Consider the following 18,119-nt stretch of genomic DNA (forward strand, 5'->3'; position numbering starts at 1 on the left):
TTATTATACTGTTAGGTTAATGGTGCTCTAAAATAAAATTGTATTATTGCTGGATCTTTACATATTGTCTGTAGTCTGTAACAACCTTTCACGTCTACAGAAACATCCTGATTATACTGTACCTGGTGTGACTCTACTGTCACCAGTGGGAATAGTGTCCTCAATGTTTCTTTCGTCTGAGTTTGAACCTCACTCAGCTGTTGTGATAGATCTTCCTATAATGAAAATATATTTGCATAAACAGTTCTGCAAATCTCAAGCATTCAATCTATTCTATAATAAAAGGGGGAAAAAAACGAGTTGGGGACAATTCACTAGTTAAGATGAATTTAGTTGGCTGACTGTAGGACGCAAGGTTCCTCCTTTACAAATGCCGGTACTGAATGTCATCGTATACGCACATCCCCAGGGGCTGAACATCCTGCTCTAGTTACCTGCGATCTAGCAGCTGGGGGTGACAATTAGGGATCTGGTTCCACTGGAATAATGACAAGTGAAAAACAATCACAAGAGAAACTTCACTTCCCCAACTAAAGCGACAGCCTATTAGCAGTACATAATGATAAGTCTAACGTCTGCTGTCTCTTGCTGTCTGTATAAGATCTGGTGCCTTGCTGTAGTGCAGACACCTGTGTAACGCACAGAAGCAGCTACAGCAATCCTGCAGTGTGAAGTGTCCCAATCTATGGATAGTTTGGAAACCAGCTAAAGTCATTTATAGAAGGGCAGGACATAAAGTAATAGCCTTTTCCCATTTCTTCTATTTTCAGGCCAACCGGCTTAATTTGGGTACGGTCTCTTGTCATCACATACCAAGGGAGTAGAGTCTTATGTACTAGGTTGCACTATGTTTCAGTATTAAATAACCACTTTTTAGGTTTGTAAAGTTGTCCTGTTATGGGGTTTATGACTCATGACACAACAGTTGATCATTTAAAATGATCTGGGTATGTGTAGCAGTGTCTACTATTACTTTTCAAGAGAAATTTGATGATATTTCTTCGGCACCCTAGTTTGTAGACATTTGATGAATAGTTTTGAGACATTCAAGGAAAATAAAATATTTTTCCTATATCTTATTGTATTTAACATCCTATAGGAGTCCAATGTGGCTTGGCAATCTATAAGAGGATATCCACCTTTGATCATGTCACTAACAGTTAGCAGTACTTCCCTTACCAAACAGATAGGTGGAGAGATCCCTCCACTGGGATCCGGACTTCAGTCTTAAATAACAGCCTTCTTGAATCCCCTTAGAGACTCTTACTCTGCTTGGGTTGTGGGAACTGTCAAATTGTGTAGACTCCAGGGACAGTAGACAATTTATTTGACCTGACCAGTGTAATGAGCATTATGGGGACTCAAGAAGGCTGTCTCTTAAAGGTAACAGAGAGATGCCCTCACCCGACTACTACATGGGAAGCCTGGCTTACAGTGCGGAATTGTACAAAATGGGCATCCCCTTGTTCCAGTATATGGTCATATTGTATATAGGACAGAATCATAATAAATATTGAATCACGACTAAACAATGGAACATGTGATGTTTTCATACATGCCAGAGATAACACCACTAACCGCTCCCTACCACGTGATAAACACACTCTTCATCTAGGGCAGGGGTAGGCAACCTGCGGCTCTCCAGGTGTTGTGAAACTACAAGTCCCAGCATGCTTTGCCAGTAGATAACCAGCAGATAGGTGGCAAGGCATGCTGGGATTTGTAGTTTCACCAACACCTGGAGAGCCGCAGGTTGCCTACCCCTGATCTAGGGGATGGGAATTATGCTTTTACCTTTACTTTCCTCTCGGAGGTTAGTTTTTCTTCACAAGTTTTTTCTGCTAGACCCAGGGCATCCATAGCCTGCCAATTTTTCTCTCGTAGAGCCTATAAAACATAATTTCATAACGATAACAATTTTCAGGCATGCAACACTGAAATCTTTTTACACTGAAAAAGCCATGAGGTTTAAAACCCCAGACAATCCAACACAAAATTGAGTTGTGCAACATTTACAAACTGACCTATGAACGAGTCTCACTACTATGACAGATATGAATATGCTTAAAATGCATATAGTCAAGAGCGAAAAATTATACTTTTCTACTCAGGGTTTCCAGTGGTTTTCTGCCGTATCATTGGATAAGCACAGAGAAGACAACATACTTCACATACAAATTTCATAGCTTTGTCAAATGAACCTTATTCTAACAAGTCTCTGGAACACTTGGGGGTATATTTACTAAATTGTTCGTTTGAAAAAGTAGAAATGATGCCTATAGCTACCAATCAGATTCTAGTTATCATTTATTTAGTACATTCTACAAAATGACAGCTAGAATCTGATTGGTTGCTATAGGCAACATCTCCACCTTTTCAAACCTGCAGTTTAGTAAATCTAGCCCTTGGTATTCATAAATATTACACGTACTGTAGCGCTTTCACTAAGCCATTCGCAGAAACAGTAAATGGCTAAGGGATAGTTTACTAAAGCATACAGTACACTGAAATATGAAACATTTCCTTTATGAGATAACATGAAGATTAATAGGTGAATTTCAAGTATTTGTGTTCACCCGCAATTTGACAAAAAAAAAAAAGAAATAAAATGTATGGATAGGCAGCTATGACATAGATAACCAAAAATGTCTGTTGCTTACACAAGTATCATTATAAACAGCTTCTGAAAGACTCATAATGGCCAACAGATGAATGAGGCAGTGATGAATAGATTGCACAAATATCTCTGGAATACCATCTGGGGAATGTCTGACTTTCAACAGTCCTGACAGGAACTTAACAAATTGTCAGTAAGCAAAATAAGACAAACACTAAACTTAAGCAATAAATACCAACATTTAAAGTATGCATGTATGTATGTATATATCTATCTATCTCTCTATATCTATATGTACACACACACACGATAATGATGTGCGTTTTGCACTGCTTAAATCGTGTGTACCTTTAAATAAAAATGTGCTAGAATGTTTTCCATTTATACACATGTATGAGTGCTAATTAACTCCAAACGAACATCCTCAGATACTGCCTTTGGATACAAATAATCATAAAACACATATTATACAAAGCTTCCTGACAGATCACTTCATCAAGTAATATCTTTATAAATTCAAGAGCAAGACAGACACTTTTGGAAGTCAAAAGATCATAAAATTGCCAGTAAAAGGAATGTTGGGGAGATTTGGTTCCAAAAGAGAAACCTCAGGAGGTATTGTGCTGTCAAGCTGGAAACTGTTTGTGTCACAATAATAACAATGCGGTATAACAGTACTGTGACCAAGCATATCCAGATACACATATATATGACCATAAAAAGGAGCAGCAAAAGCTAGATATTTTATTTAAATGCATGTCCTGTCTCCAATCACAAAGAGCGGCACTGTCAACACTTTTGGCCCAGGTGTAAAAGACCAAATAACAATACATACAATTTAATGCATCTGCTGTGCTGATAATGAAACTTTCAAAATTATTTCTTAAACTAAACATTCCTCAATGTTTGTTGTAGAAACTCTTCTGTTAGTTGTTAAAATGTCGCTACTGCATGATATGACAATCTTCAGGTTGATCTTCAGACAAAAAGTGCGTTTTGCATAAAGAAAAAAATAGTTTGACTTTCACGCAGGAAACTTCATACAAAACTTCAATGTAAGACAATAAAAAATACATACATTATTTTTATTTTTCTGCTGTTCAATTGTGTCTTTTAACTCAATAGCCTCTTTTTCCAGTAAGGAAATTTGAACCTCTTTGTCTTGAAGTCTGCAAAGGAAAAAAAAAAAGATGCAATACAAATACCACAGCATAGAAAAAAATACAATGCTGCAGAGAGAGAATATGTACAACAAAGCAGCAGAAAATTGGACAATTTCACGCCATGGAGGTAGCCTCAGACAGAAGATTCAGCTGATAACTATTTCCTGCTGAAATAATTGGTTCAAGTTGCACAGTTTAAATACAATGTTGATAGAAGCAAGAATACCACAAACACTGTGGGTGCATATTTCAAACATTACTCTGTGATGGATGACACAGCAATTGGATTACAAACATTTTAATCTTGTGAAATATGTACTTTCATAATCAAAACAAAATGATCATGCTTTTCCATTGTTACATAATCTTGCAGTTGGACCTACTGAACATGCACCCAGGCCAACTACCCACAATATGTAGCTGCAATAGTTCTGCTTAGTTCTCTTACCTGGAATGTAACTCTGCAACTTCAGCTTCTTTACTTTCCTAGAAAATAAGAAGAGAACAATCATTTAAACTGCAGCTTGAATACAGAAATTAATTTTATTTCAAACATACGTTACTGTACAATTTATTCAAAGGTAATGGAAAACAAACATTAAAAAGGGGTCTCCTCTTGGAAATCAATTTCCTCAGCCAGGAGACGTTAAACATGTAAACTACAAACTTGAAGGTGGTCGGTGGATCTGAATGGACGACCTACACCACTATTCTTTAATCAAAAACCCACATAATGTACTAATAAAGACTGCAATATACACAGCATGGAACAAAGAATAACTGCAAAGAGCAAGATGTATGCATAAAGCTGCATAAAAGAAGAAATAAATATAAGCAAGTGATCATTTAAAAGACCACGAAACCTGAAATTACTTTAAATAAAAGACCTAATAATAAAGTTTAGAAAGATATCTGGGAGGGTTCGTCCAATCGGATGGCAGGAAGACACAGAAGAAATGGTGCGGAATAGAGATGAATTCACTTGTCTCTATGGGGCATATTCAATTGTTGGCGTTACATGTAAAAGTAACGCGGCTTGCGCACTATTACAGTCATTACGGTAATAGTGCGCGTAAATACCGTTATTATGGTACCTTTGGATTTCAGGGAGCTGCGAGCTGAAATCTGGCTTAGTATTACCGTAATAACGGTAATACTTTCAACGCCGCAGGGAAATCCAACAATTGAATATGCCCCTATGTGTAGCATATGCTGTCCACATTGACAGCAATTAAATATATACAGCACAGAAGGAACTGCAACAAAATGCAGCAGACATGTATTTCTCACAGTGACATCCTTGTGTGTGCGTGGTATGGGGGCATAGTAGTGAGCTCTGCAGAGTTTGTAGGTTTTTCACATGTTCACATGGGTTCACTCCACATGCTCCGGTTTCCTTCCACAATCCAAAAACATACTGGAAAGTGACTTTGTTTCTGATTAAATTAGCTGCTCTCTGTTTATGTATATTAGGAACATTAGATTGTAAACTTCACTGGGGTAGGGACTGATGTGAACCAACAAACAGCCACTGATTGTACAACACTGCACTGTGTACAATCACCATTACATATATGTTGGCACATAATAATATATGTGTGTGTAAATATAAAATTATATATATATATATATATATCTCCTTTGCAATTTCCTTTTGTTGCTTTCCAGTTCGAGAAAATACTCAAGCAGCTTACGAGAACTAGAGGTCTAGCACAGCAAGTTTGTGAGCCTGAATGACTTGCAATGGGCAGGGTTGCTGAGAATGTAATAGATATTGTGGTATGGAAGCTCTTATATTTGTTTCTGTGTGTTGAAAATGCCTTTTCATGTTGTACCAACCTCTATTTTATGAATATTGACCACATACACAAAGAAAGCATAAAAGTATATGTTGTTTTGCATACAACCGAGATTAAGCAAGCACATGGTTAACCATAGCAAGAGTTCTGAAAAGTCTACTGTTATAACTGCGTTAATTTAATTTAAAAAGAGACTGCAATGCTAACCTGTTGTTGTTTCTCTTTTTCTGTGTCTTTGCTCTGTCCTGCTTCCAGCAAAGCTTCAATGGATTTTATCCTCTCCAAAAGTTGTGTATTTTCACCTGTGACCTCTTGTAGCTTTTGGTTCAGTCTGTCCAACTCCTCTAACTTCTGCTTGCCTTCTGCTTCATAAGACATCAGTTTAGTCTGAAGATCTGTCAAGGATAAAAACAAAAAAGATCACACATCAGACCTGATAAACAACTAAGCCTGCTGTTGTTTCAAAATATAATTTAGGAATATTTGATATAGTTTGGGTTCCATGGGGTGAGCATGTGTTGTATGCAGAACAGGAAGTCTTATTGTATGGTTATTGACACAGAAGGAAATCATTTACTAGCAATCTCACAAAAACTTAAGTCAGTTAACATTGAGCAGAACACCATGTCATACATCATACACTTTACATTGGCACCAGTCATTTTACAATGTCCTTTTAGACACTTCTTTTCTTGGTCTACTGGCCCTTTAAAAAGTTCACCGTTGCTATTAATAAGATAAAGTGAATCTGTGGAAACAACAAATACTACACCCAGGCTGTATAGTAGTTTCACATGCAGATTTACGACTGAGCAGAGTGCAGTTAATAATTGTCTAATCTATTGGACAGTGTTGTTATGTTAAGTGGGTGTGGCCGTTGATTTTAATTTGTCCCCAAATATGGTTTTACGCAGTTTTGTCATGCCTATATAGGAAAGCCAGTTTATTTAGCACAAAATCTTATTATTTACATATAGAGTAGTTGGCAAATCTTCAGGGATCAACCAACATGACCAATGTTTACGCTTCATCCAAGGCAATTTATAATCAATGTAACAAAATAGCAAGTTTCCTATATTAGTTCATAGAGAAAATACATATAAATGGACTCCCTCAAGTGTGCTCTGAATTCTAGCAGTTTCCTAATGCATCAACATTATTTATAAGGCGCCACAAAACTGTGCAGTGGCGGATAGTTGGTGCAATCAATCATACATAAAACAGTACAAGAACATATGATTATAACCATTTATACAGAAAAGGAATGGTTGCTGGAGGGACAACACATTTATGTTATTTATAGTAATAAGTGGAGTATCCCATAAAAAGTTGTTTATTTAATATTGTGAAGTCTAAAAAAAAAACAGATTGTTCCCTCACCTGCCAAGTTCTTCTGCTCTCCTTTGGTCTTTTCGGAGTCTGCAAGGAGAGTTTTGTAACTGTTCTGAGACCTGCGCAGTTCTTCACTCATTTCATCCAATCGCTTTTGTAATGTGGTTTCACTCTCCTGTTGTACACTCTAAAAACAACAATAAGAAAATAAAGCACATAGAAAGCATGCATAAAATGCAATACTCAAATTGAAAGATTTAAATCTCCAGCATATGATTGAAATGTAGTGAATAGAAAAATAGCATCTCTTATTTTTACAACTCATTCTAAAACATAAAAAAAATCCCATTTTTATGTAGTTTTCCAAGTTATGTGAAGGTAATGAGTTGTTAGATAAACAACAAGTATGATTAACAATTTTAAAAACACTGAGGAATAAGAAATACTAAGGGGAAGATTTATCAAACCTTCTAAAAAATAAAAGTGGAGGTTTTGCTCATAGCAACCAATCAGATTCTAGCTATCTAGCTGTGTAGATGCACGTCAGTGGTGGGCAGCAGGCGGCCTGGCGAGCCTTCATCTGAGGACCCCAACTTGCTGACCTCACTTATTGTCTGCAAGAGGTGAGGGGGAGTTTTGGAATACCCATGGGAGCATTTTGCGATAGATCTGTTATTTGCTCCAAAAGAGCCCCACTGAGTGGTGTGTGGTGGAATTTTGGAGCAGGTGGGCATGTAAGTGTTCCGTTAAAGATAAAATGTGGCCCTTATGGAGGTTGGAGGGCGACACTTGAAGTATATTGGGTTGCCCATCGTGGACATTCTAAAAAATTATAGTAGAGAATCGCAATGGTTGCTATGGGCAACACCACCACTTTCTTTTTAGAAGGTTTGAAACATGTAACCCAAAGCTATAAATTATATTTCTTTAGTTTTTCCAAAACATGACAAATATAATAAGACAAGTGCAAATAATTTCAGGTACAGTGAAAGAGATAAAAAGATAGGTAAACACGGGAAACAAATGTATTAAGTAGATGAGCTACATATTTGGGTAAATATACAAGATATATAATGGTCATGTATATCAATAAATGTTACCTCATTAAATGGCTAAAGCAGTAAATACAAGAACACTATATTATATTATATTTATTGTAATAACTTGTTAGTGGAAACTGTGTCTTCATAGTGCTGCTAATGTAACCATGCTGTTTATAGTAAACTAGCTAAAGTACTCGGCGCTGCCTGTGTTTAAATCTTCCCCTTAGTTATCAATGAGTTGGATGTAACGGTCAATATTTTAAAAATAATTAGCAGCTTAGCAGCTCTTCCAACATACCCATGAGGTGGCTGCCCAGTGTCGTGTTTGTTTTTATATTGAATACCATCCAAATCCATCCAGTGGAAGGCTCAGAACAGGCTCCCCGGGTCAAAGTTCTGCCCAGTGTACATCAGCGGGACCCTAACCCCCCCCCCCCCTAATGCCTGGCCAGGACCCAACTGGACCACCTCTCATTGGTTTCATCTCAATCGGTGCAGGGCTGTCGAAGAAATTTGCCAACAAACAAACATAAAGATAGATAGAGATATGTGTGTGTTTGTTTGTTGGCAAATTCATCCGTTATGTTTTTAGTCCATTTTGCACATTTCTCAATTTTCCATTACTTCAATGCTATTTAAAAAACTTTTACAACTAGCAATGACTGTTTTAAGCTTGACAATGTAAAAAAATAATAAAATGTACAAATTGAAAACAAACAACAGCTGCATCGTAGAGAATACAAGACTGTTCTATACACGGAGGACATCTTGTTGACCCTAAAGAAGCCCTTGGTGAGAAGTCCTAATTTGCATACACTTTTGCCAAATTTTTCACTTGTTCTGGCTCACGATGAGCCTGTAAAGGGCCTGTAACATATGCATTCTGTGCACTTTGTTGGCCCTGTTAGATACGGAGTAGTTACAGTTACCAGCTTTGTACTCGAACTGTATTCTTTTTATTTCTGAATATTGATTTTTACAACATAACAATTTGTACCACAGTAGATACATTGACATTGCAGCAACCGTAGCCATGTGACCAGAGCAGACACTGGCATAGAACCTTGAGACAGGTATGTATAGGTGAGGCCACTGGGGCAGGAGTGAGTGGATAATGGAAACTAATGGACACTGGAGCGCAGAACCTTCCCCATCAGTAGTGAATGTGTGCCTGTCGCCCCAACACAAACCCCACCTGGTCAGGGTGGATGAGATTGGGAATAAGAGAAACAAGACTGTTGGCAATCGGCTTAGCATATATTCAGACTGTATTCTTGCAAAAATCCTCCCCTGTTTAAGTCAATTGAGGTCACCATGTGATCCTGGTCTACAGAGTATAAATCTTGGCTTTGTTTACCAGGGTTTAGCCCTTTATGATGATTCTTCTCCCAAAGATACTTTTATTTCACATTTCCTTTTGGAGGGGCTGGAAACTTATCTAGATAATGGCCGCATTGTTCAGGAACATTTTCCATATGTCAGTAAAGAAGAATGTCATTCAGCATCTATGGAGACCTGGAGGGTATCCTGGAGCTGTATGTTTATGTACATGGTGGTGTTTGTGGACTTAGTATTAAAGTGGGATGGTTTTTTGATAGCTATTTTTAAGCCGCTTTAAGTCTACTACCAAACTGCAATGCTGTGGAAGGTTTGATGAAGACAATATTGAGCTATAATCTCTGCATCAAATACAGTCATATATTTATGTTGAACACACAAAAAGAAGGCATCCAACAAGATTATAAAGGTTCCTTGCACGTGGTGCGATCTTTAATTATGATGTCACTCGCTTACAAATTGTTATTTTTTTGTAGAATTAGTCTTCTTTGTATTCTATAACCTATAATGTTGTACAGCAATTATTTCTGCCACATCTTATGGTAATGAGCACAAGTGGCTTAGAAACATCTCAAAAGTGTCAATTTTCTTAAGAAAGCATGATTAAAAAAGACATAAATTGACCATTTTTATCCAAATTAAACACTTTTAATACAATATGGTGTAAAATTGTATAGTTATCCCATCAAAGACATTTTTAAGAGCATTTTCCTAATTACCTCACTGCAGCACCCCCTCCCTTTGTCTAAACCAATTTGAAACTATATCAGTATAGACCACTAGGTATCAGGGCATTCTGCCTTGGACTTCACACAGAGAAGGTTTTATGCTGGTCTTACCTGCAGTTGGGAGACCTGTTTCTCATACCCAGTGATTTTTCCATCCAGACTCTTACGCCGTTGCTCTTCTTGTTGGAGAGCATCTGACTTTTCAGTGAGCTCTTTGGATAGTTTGCTGCATTCCTGACGAAGCTTAGCCAGCTCAGCATTCTGCCTAAAAGGGCAGCATGTTACGGTCATGTAAATGGCACTGAAGTATTATATAGAATACAATTGAAGAAATGAGTGATGAGGGTTAAGAGTAAGAAAAAAGAATGAGGCTTTGTAAGATGAGCTCACAGAGGAGATAGACTATGGTAGAAATACAAACAGATGGCATTTGGTAATGCGGAAGATGTGGAAGGGAATTAAAGGGAATGATTCTAATCGCAAATATGGCTGAGGACATGGAAGACTAATGGAGAAGATATACAACAGCATGAAAGTGGTGAGTAAAGGGGGCTGTATGTAAAAAATAAAACATGTAATTATTATCTCTATACACATTAAACCTAATGAATTCATTCTTTAGTAGAATGTCACAAAGAGGACAAATAACATGAATTTGTCCTGAAAAAGAACACTGCCTGTAATCCCCTCTACTGTTACTCACACCTGCATCCCACAGAATGGTAATGTGCATATGTGCCATTATAAGGATGGTTTCTATTATAACTCAAAGGAACACAAGGGAAGTTTGAAACAGACATTCATATTCAAGAGCAAGAAACTACAACATGTGTGGTTAGGATTGCTGTTACGCAGTGCTGGAGCCATGGCTTTGATTCCAGGCAGGGCCCTATCGGTGTGGAGTTTTATAGTCATCCCGTGTTTGCGTGGGCTGCTGATAAAAATGTGCCCTAGTGTGTGTAATAGTATATACTCGGTACAGTGCTGTGCAATTTTGGCTTTGGGCAGGGGCGGATTGGCCATAGACCTTACAGGGAAGTTTCCCGGTAGGCCGATGGCCTAACGAGGCCACCTCAGATTTTCCCAGGGGGAAGGGGCGCGTTTAGATGCGGCGGGTGGAGGCAGGTACAGGAAAGCAATCTAAAATATTGGTGTTCAGTGGGCAGCAACAGGCAGCCAATTGCTAGGCTCCCATGGTGCTGTTCGGTGACTTCACTTCCTGTCTGCCTGACGTGAGAAGAGACGCTGCTCAGAGCAACTGGAGGTAAGTGAGGGGGGCTTCGTATACTATACTATACTATACTAAGGGGGGATCCTATACTATACTAAGGGGGACTACCTATACTATGCTATACTAAGGGGGGGCTACCTATACTATACTAAGAGGTGGCTGCCTATACTATACTAAGGGGGGCTGCCTATACTATACTAAGGGGGGCTGCCTATACTATACTAAGGTGGGTTACCTATACTATACTAAGGGGGGCAATCTATACTATACTAAGGGGGGCTACCTATACTATACTAAGGGGGGCTACCTATACTATACTATACTAAGGGGGGCTACCTAAACTATACTAAGAGGTGGCTGCCTATACTATACTAAGGGGGGCTGCCTACACTATACTAAGGGGGGCTGCCTACACTATACTAAGGGGGGCTGCCTACACTATACTAAGGGGGGCTGCCTACACTATACTAAGGTGGGTTACCTATACTATACTAAGGGGGACTACCTATACTATGCTATACTAAGGGGGGCTACCTATACTATACTAAGAGGTGGCTGCCTATACTATACTAAGAGGTGGCTGCCTATACTATACTAAGGGGGCTGCCTAAACTATACTAAGGGGGCTGCCTAAACTATACTAAGGGGGCTGCCTAAACTATACTAAGGGGGCTGCCTACACTATACTAAGGTGGGTTACCTATACTATACTATACTAAGGGGGGCTACCTATACTATACTATACTAAGGGGGGCAATCTATACTATACTAAGGGGGGCTACCTATACTATACTATTAGGGGGCTACCTATACTATACTATACATTTGCCCTGCATGGCTTTAGAGGTGACTCACTGTGTGTAAAGTCATCACGTCTAGGTTTTCCTAAATTTTACTACAACCAAATTCCTGTAGTTCTAAATCCCGCCTACTTTTTGTGTTGGCCCCACCTACAGTTATTTTGGTCCCGCCGACATGAGGCCACTTCAATAATTTTTTCCAGGGCCACTTTAAGTTCCCAATCCGCCCCTGGCTTTGGGTATATTATGCTGGCAAAACAAATGTGTGATTCAGTATAAAATAGGATAACAAAATTTAGTATAGCCAGTACTGCAATAGCATATTGCCAGCAAGGAAACACTAATCTCCATACCGTTTAGTAAGTGATGACAATAGCTTATGCATATAGCTTAAACTTACTTGCTCTCAGTTTGGCTGGTTGCTTGGTTTAGTGCATCCCTTAGAATAGAATTCTCCTGCTGCAAACGAGCAAGTTGTGCTTTGGGGCCATTTTCAAGCTCATCTTGCAGAGTCCGAATCTGTTTTTAAAAACAATAAAGAAACATAAATGGGTGACATAACAAAAAAACGAAAACCAAAACAAAAACCAAGAAGCTATTTCTGAGTGCTCACAAATATAAGAATTGCCCTGAATATGTTATTGTACAAAGTCTGTGCACACATGGCAGTCACGGAAACAAAATCTTTACTGAAGAATGAAAGAAAACAGAATACTGTGTATTTATAGAAATAATATGAGTGGTAAAGAAGATTGAGGATTAAAAAAAGATTTTGAATGAGGTATCAACAGTATGAACTACAGCTTGTCAACAGTAGACCTTTCTACAAAACTGAATTTATAAACCCTGTGGCAGACAGCACAATTCATTGTGCAAGCGCTTATAAATAATAGTGTTGTAATAATATGTATAAAATTTTGAGATGGGCAACAAAATTAATTTACGCAAGCAAATGTGATGCAAATTTATTTATTTATTTTAAATATAATGGACCCGATTTATCAAGGGACGCAAATTGCGTTTTTTAAATTGTATAAACCCTTGTGTGTTGGCTTTCAATTCAGAAATGGAGACGGAAACAACATTTTTACTGTAATAAAATAACAGTTCTTTATCTAAATATTTTTTATTTAAAATGTTTTCCTATACATAGCAATAATTTAAATAATATTTTTAATGGGTGACCCATAACAAAATATGATATACACCTGTCATACGCACTCTTATCTATATTTAGACACTGAATAACATTTTTCAACTTCTTTCAACCACACCCAAGATTGTAAACGGGTTGGGGAAAAGCATGAAATGAAACTTACTATTTTCAAAACAGTAAACAGGTAAAAAGAAAGAAGACTATGACTGCTAGGTTTTCCCCAGACAGTTCAGAATTTAGTCATTGTAAATTATTAAAAAGAAATCAAAAATTAAATGTAAAAAACAAACAAATTACAGCAAAATAATAAGTATTTGAATTTAGTCATTATTTCATATCATCCTATGGTCAGCACACACATTATGCCTACCTATTTTTAAGAATTCTGATAAGACTGGTATAAAATCCCACCCAATAACAGGTATATTAAAATCTGCCACCAGCAGCTGCCTTGTACTAATTAAAAAGAGGTTTGATGTGTCTGCTGAGCATAGGGGTTTATTCCAAAGTCTCTTTTTTTAATTTATGAAAATCAATTATGACCAAATTCAAATATTTAGTATTTTTTCGATATAAAAAAAATAATATTTTTGCGATAGCTCTCCTAGAATAAATATATTTACAGAATTTAGAGTCCATCTGGATTAACAATATTATAAGGACTAGATTGTCGTTACTGTTTTACTGCAGTTGGCAGTCACCATGGAAGGATGGGTGGCGTTTATGAGATAAGAAATAACCACTAGGGTGCATGTGGTCATAGACTATAGCTTACTCCCAAATAACCAGTACACTACACTATACACAGGCTTACAAGTTTATAGCACAGTGGATATGTTTAAAATTAAAGTGAACATTGAGTGGCCTGCTGGACTTGTGTAAGCAAACTGCTTATTGATTCCATAGAAAGTTCCACTGTTTTTGATTCCGTGTTACACATAATACACATCACCTTTTACATTTTACACAGTACTTTACCTTTCCTTGTAGCTGCTGGATCTCAGTTACATGATCCTTGTAACTGGCCTGCATTCGGGCTTGCAATGCATTAATCTCCTGGTCCCGGGACAGTATCTGTTCCTTGGCCTTGGATTCAACGCTATTTATCTTGGCTTTCTCAGCTGCCAATTCCTGCAACGTAATATAAAGAAAAAATGGAACAGCTAGTTTTCTATATACAGATAACGAGAAGTTCAGACTCTCAAAAATCCTGCAGACAAAGAAGATACAGCGCAGGTGTGTAGGGATCATATGATCACTCCCGGTCACATGACTCAGGTTCGTCAGTCAATGCTGTACAGTAAAGGTCTCTCTGCCCATGCCCGAGGTTTTCGGTCGGCTCATGCACACAGGGATTGTAATGAGGAAACAAGATCGCAATCCAGAATGCATGAGAAGAGGCAGTGATACGCAAGTTTTGTTTTTTACTTCGGAGGAACAGCAGTTTTTCGGAACTGCTGTTCCTGTGTAGGTGTTTTAATAAATATGAAATATAGCTCAATCCTTATCTATGCGACGAGGATTGAAAACTATCTTTCATAAAATGCGGACATTAGTAAATAGGGGCCTAAAAGGCTTAATACAATAAATGTATCTGTTTGTAGACTGAAAGTCTATGGTGTGAAACAGGGCCTATCCCACACTTACTGCCTTAACTCAAACATTTTTTATGTTCTGATGACTGTTCAAAACATTTGCATATATATTTGTGAGCACGTTTCTTGGTTTATTGCTCTCATCATTAAAGCGATTTGTGATTATGCAGTTTGTTAGGTGTTCCAAGGCCACACAATGAATCACCTTATTCATTTCACGTAGTCTATTTTTAGCAGCCGCTGCATCTTCTTGTTCCGCTGACAGTAATTTTTCTTTCTCTTCCAGCTGCCGTTTTAGAGCTGTAACTGGATCTCCCTTCTGAGTGGCCTGAAAATATGATTTAAAAAAAAAAAAAAACAATTAACCTATATCGCTCTGAGATATTGTGTCCTTCAACAAAACAATACTAAAAAGGGTAATCCCTGTTCATATACAACTTTTTCACTTTTAGGCACAGTTATTCTGTATTGTTAGCATTATTTTGCAAAACAACACTATCAAAAACTGTTCTAACTTACAAAAACATTATAAATTTAAAGTGCCAAAAGTTTCATGCCACAGAGTACAAAACATACAATAAAATAGTCATGTAATACTGCACACTGACTGCTCCAGTAATATAATCCGTTTTGAACTCTTAGGGCTAGATTTACTAAACTGCTGGTTTGAAAAAGTGGAGATGTTGCCTATAGCAACCAATCAGCTTCTACCTGTCAATTTGTAGAATGTACTAAATAAATGATAACTAGAATCTGATTGGTTGATATAGGCAACATTTCCACTTTTTCAAGCCAAAAGTTTAGTAAATATACCCTTTAAAGTGTTCTAGCTACCTACAAACAGTGGTGTCAGCCGATTTGTCACTAATAAAAGGGTAGGCTACACATCAAGAAAAAAATAGGCATGTCATAATGTTATCTTTCTAAGAGGGCTCTAAAATCACACAAAGCACAATCTTTTTTAAGTCATTAATTGTACTTGTCAATGTAGAAAATAACAAAGTTCTAGTACTGTGTGCCATGTGTCTTGCTTGATGCCATTTTTCTCAGTTAATATTTCAATAAGCTTCTGCGCTTCTCCTTCGCTGAAAGTCATACTGCTGATGGTGGAAACAAGCGTCTTGTACGGCAGGAAAAGAGCACCATCCAATTCATTAGCAACTGCAAAATACAAGACAGACATGAAGGTCACTGTCAGAGTTATACTCTGATGTTCGTACACAAAGCCAATCACGAGCTGAAGAACAGCATAGTCTTATATCCGATCCATGATAGCTAAGTGCTGGAGGTTCAGTTTTCTTTTAAAAAAGAAAAAAGTAAAGAATATACAAAAATTATATTTTTTCCTGAGAGCTAAGAGACAGGGGGGTAAATGTATCAAGCTAAGACTTTTCCGTCGGGTTTGAAAAGTGGAAATGTTGCCTATAGCAACCAATCAGATTCTAGCTATCATTTTGTAGAATGTATTAAATAAATGATAGCTAGAATCTGATTGGTTTTTCAAACCCGCTGGAAAACTCTCAGCTTGATACATTTACCCCATGATCACTGTCCAGCATGGCCACACAGAATGAGATCTGAGTGTCCAGGGCTGCGACGGAGTAATGGGCAACCTGCTGTTAGCACCATCTGAAGATGACCTCACAAAGGCTGATACCGGTCATCTTCCAACCACATTTATCACCATGTCCGATAATGGGATTACTATTGCCTCCTGGTCAGTTTACAAAGTGCGATATTGGGTCAATTGCTCAATATCACACTTCCACTTCTGTATTAAGACTATACAAAACAAGTAACATTTCATTGTTGCAGGTTTTGTAAAGTGATATTATATGGAAACAGTTTGCAAACAAAATGTTTTTAAGAATTCCTGTAGCTAAAAAAAAGCCTACAAAACATTCTCTGCTCAAATTTTAATGTATGGTGAAGCCACAAATATTTGACCAACAGCACAGCTGCCATTAATGTGAGCAATTGGAAATCTGTATATAATACACATGTTAAGGCAATACATGTATAAGTCCTGTAAAGACGGAGTTCTGGTGTAAATACTTCATTGTTTATTAAGAAAATAAGTGTATTATAAGGAACAACAATCCCCTATCTCTAACATTACAGATATTAAAATTCACCTTGGAGATCTGTGACCTATATAAAAGCACTTAGTCCAGTCTTTATACCGTCACAGAACTGTCACTTTTGACAACTTTACAATTCATGCCATGTATAATTGAGGATTGATTTGCAGAATACAATATTCTCTAATGTTTGGATAAAGAGTTATTGTAAAAGCGAATATAAACCATTTCTATATACATTCCCTTAGTCAAGTGTGCTGAAATAAATCTCTGAGTGGCGTATTTAATATAGTGGAGCTATGTACAAGATGCTTATTATAAGGTTTGAAGCTGCACTAGAAATATCATGACAATGAGAATCTGGATGGGCACATATGCAAGTCCCTAAATGTTTCATAGAAATAAATACGCAATTGTTGTTAGCAGTGGAAAAATGGGCAATACGGTTTAAATAATTCCTTGTTGAAAAAATTCTAGGGAATAGAGACGTACCAATTAATATTGCTTAATTCAATGAATTTTAATTTATTGGCCAGGAGATCCCATTTCAGGTTAAAAGGTTTTAGTTGCATAGCAGGTTGTGAAATATCTCTAGGCTAAGTTCTGTCCTGAACCTTGTGGATGAGACAAGTATTGCAGCATTCCAGTGACCTAACATGTGTCACTGATTTATCTCTCTTCCAGAGAATATTGTGCAACCGGCTTTTCAGATGTCAGACCATCCCGATAGCCGTCGCACTGTCCAAAAATGTTTTAATAGTTCCTAAGCACCCCAGTGTAGTCGCCAGATTTTAAAGATTTGTCCCCGACAATATTCCCACTGGCCTGCTAGAAAACAAAGATTATTCTGTATGGTGGAAGAGAGCGTTATTTCTTATAATATGTAAGTATATTTATAATAAATATAATGCAATGCAATAGTATGATGTTTTAAGTGAACATCATGATGGGGGTTGTAGTGCACCACATATGACGTCCTTAGATACATAAGCACTGTAGCAAGAGGTCCCTGGCAACAATGCCCCTGAGAAATAATAAACGGCACTTATTTCATAGCAGGGACGGGGAGCTCAGCAGCTGTGATCAAACATTGTGTATAATAAAATGCCCCTAAAACAAGTGAAATAAATTCCGATTGCCACAAAGCATAGCTCCTGACAATGAGCTCCAACAATCACCCCTCTATCACAGGCTCTGAAATCACTACCTTTAGCCCTGTATGGTTTGTCTCCGATG

At 37.6% G+C, this 18,119-nt stretch overlaps 1 protein-coding gene across 3 annotated transcripts in view; it reads right to left on the reverse strand.

Annotated features, from left to right (window-relative positions):
- Positions 1 to 18,119, reverse strand: part of RRBP1 (ribosome binding protein 1) — a 55,035-nt gene that overhangs the window by 15,937 nt on the left and 20,979 nt on the right. For all 3 annotated transcript variants that reach the window (XM_075203799.1, XM_075203801.1, XM_075203800.1), the window contains exons 3-13: positions 15,815 to 15,963; positions 15,008 to 15,130; positions 14,186 to 14,338; positions 12,452 to 12,570; positions 10,132 to 10,285; positions 6,960 to 7,098; positions 5,787 to 5,974; positions 4,229 to 4,266; positions 3,696 to 3,786; positions 1,795 to 1,887; positions 123 to 215 (exon numbers count right to left, since the gene is read on the reverse strand). In XM_075203799.1, coding sequence (XP_075059900.1) covers positions 123 to 215; positions 1,795 to 1,887; positions 3,696 to 3,786; positions 4,229 to 4,266; positions 5,787 to 5,974; positions 6,960 to 7,098; positions 10,132 to 10,285; positions 12,452 to 12,570; positions 14,186 to 14,338; positions 15,008 to 15,130; positions 15,815 to 15,963 — 1,340 coding nt within the window. The remainder of the gene's footprint in view (positions 1 to 122; positions 216 to 1,794; positions 1,888 to 3,695; positions 3,787 to 4,228; positions 4,267 to 5,786; positions 5,975 to 6,959; positions 7,099 to 10,131; positions 10,286 to 12,451; positions 12,571 to 14,185; positions 14,339 to 15,007; positions 15,131 to 15,814; positions 15,964 to 18,119) is intronic.

Source organism: Mixophyes fleayi, chromosome 3 (genome assembly GCF_038048845.1).
Source record: "Mixophyes fleayi isolate aMixFle1 chromosome 3, aMixFle1.hap1, whole genome shotgun sequence".
Lineage (NCBI taxonomy): Eukaryota > Metazoa > Chordata > Amphibia > Anura > Limnodynastidae > Mixophyes > Mixophyes fleayi.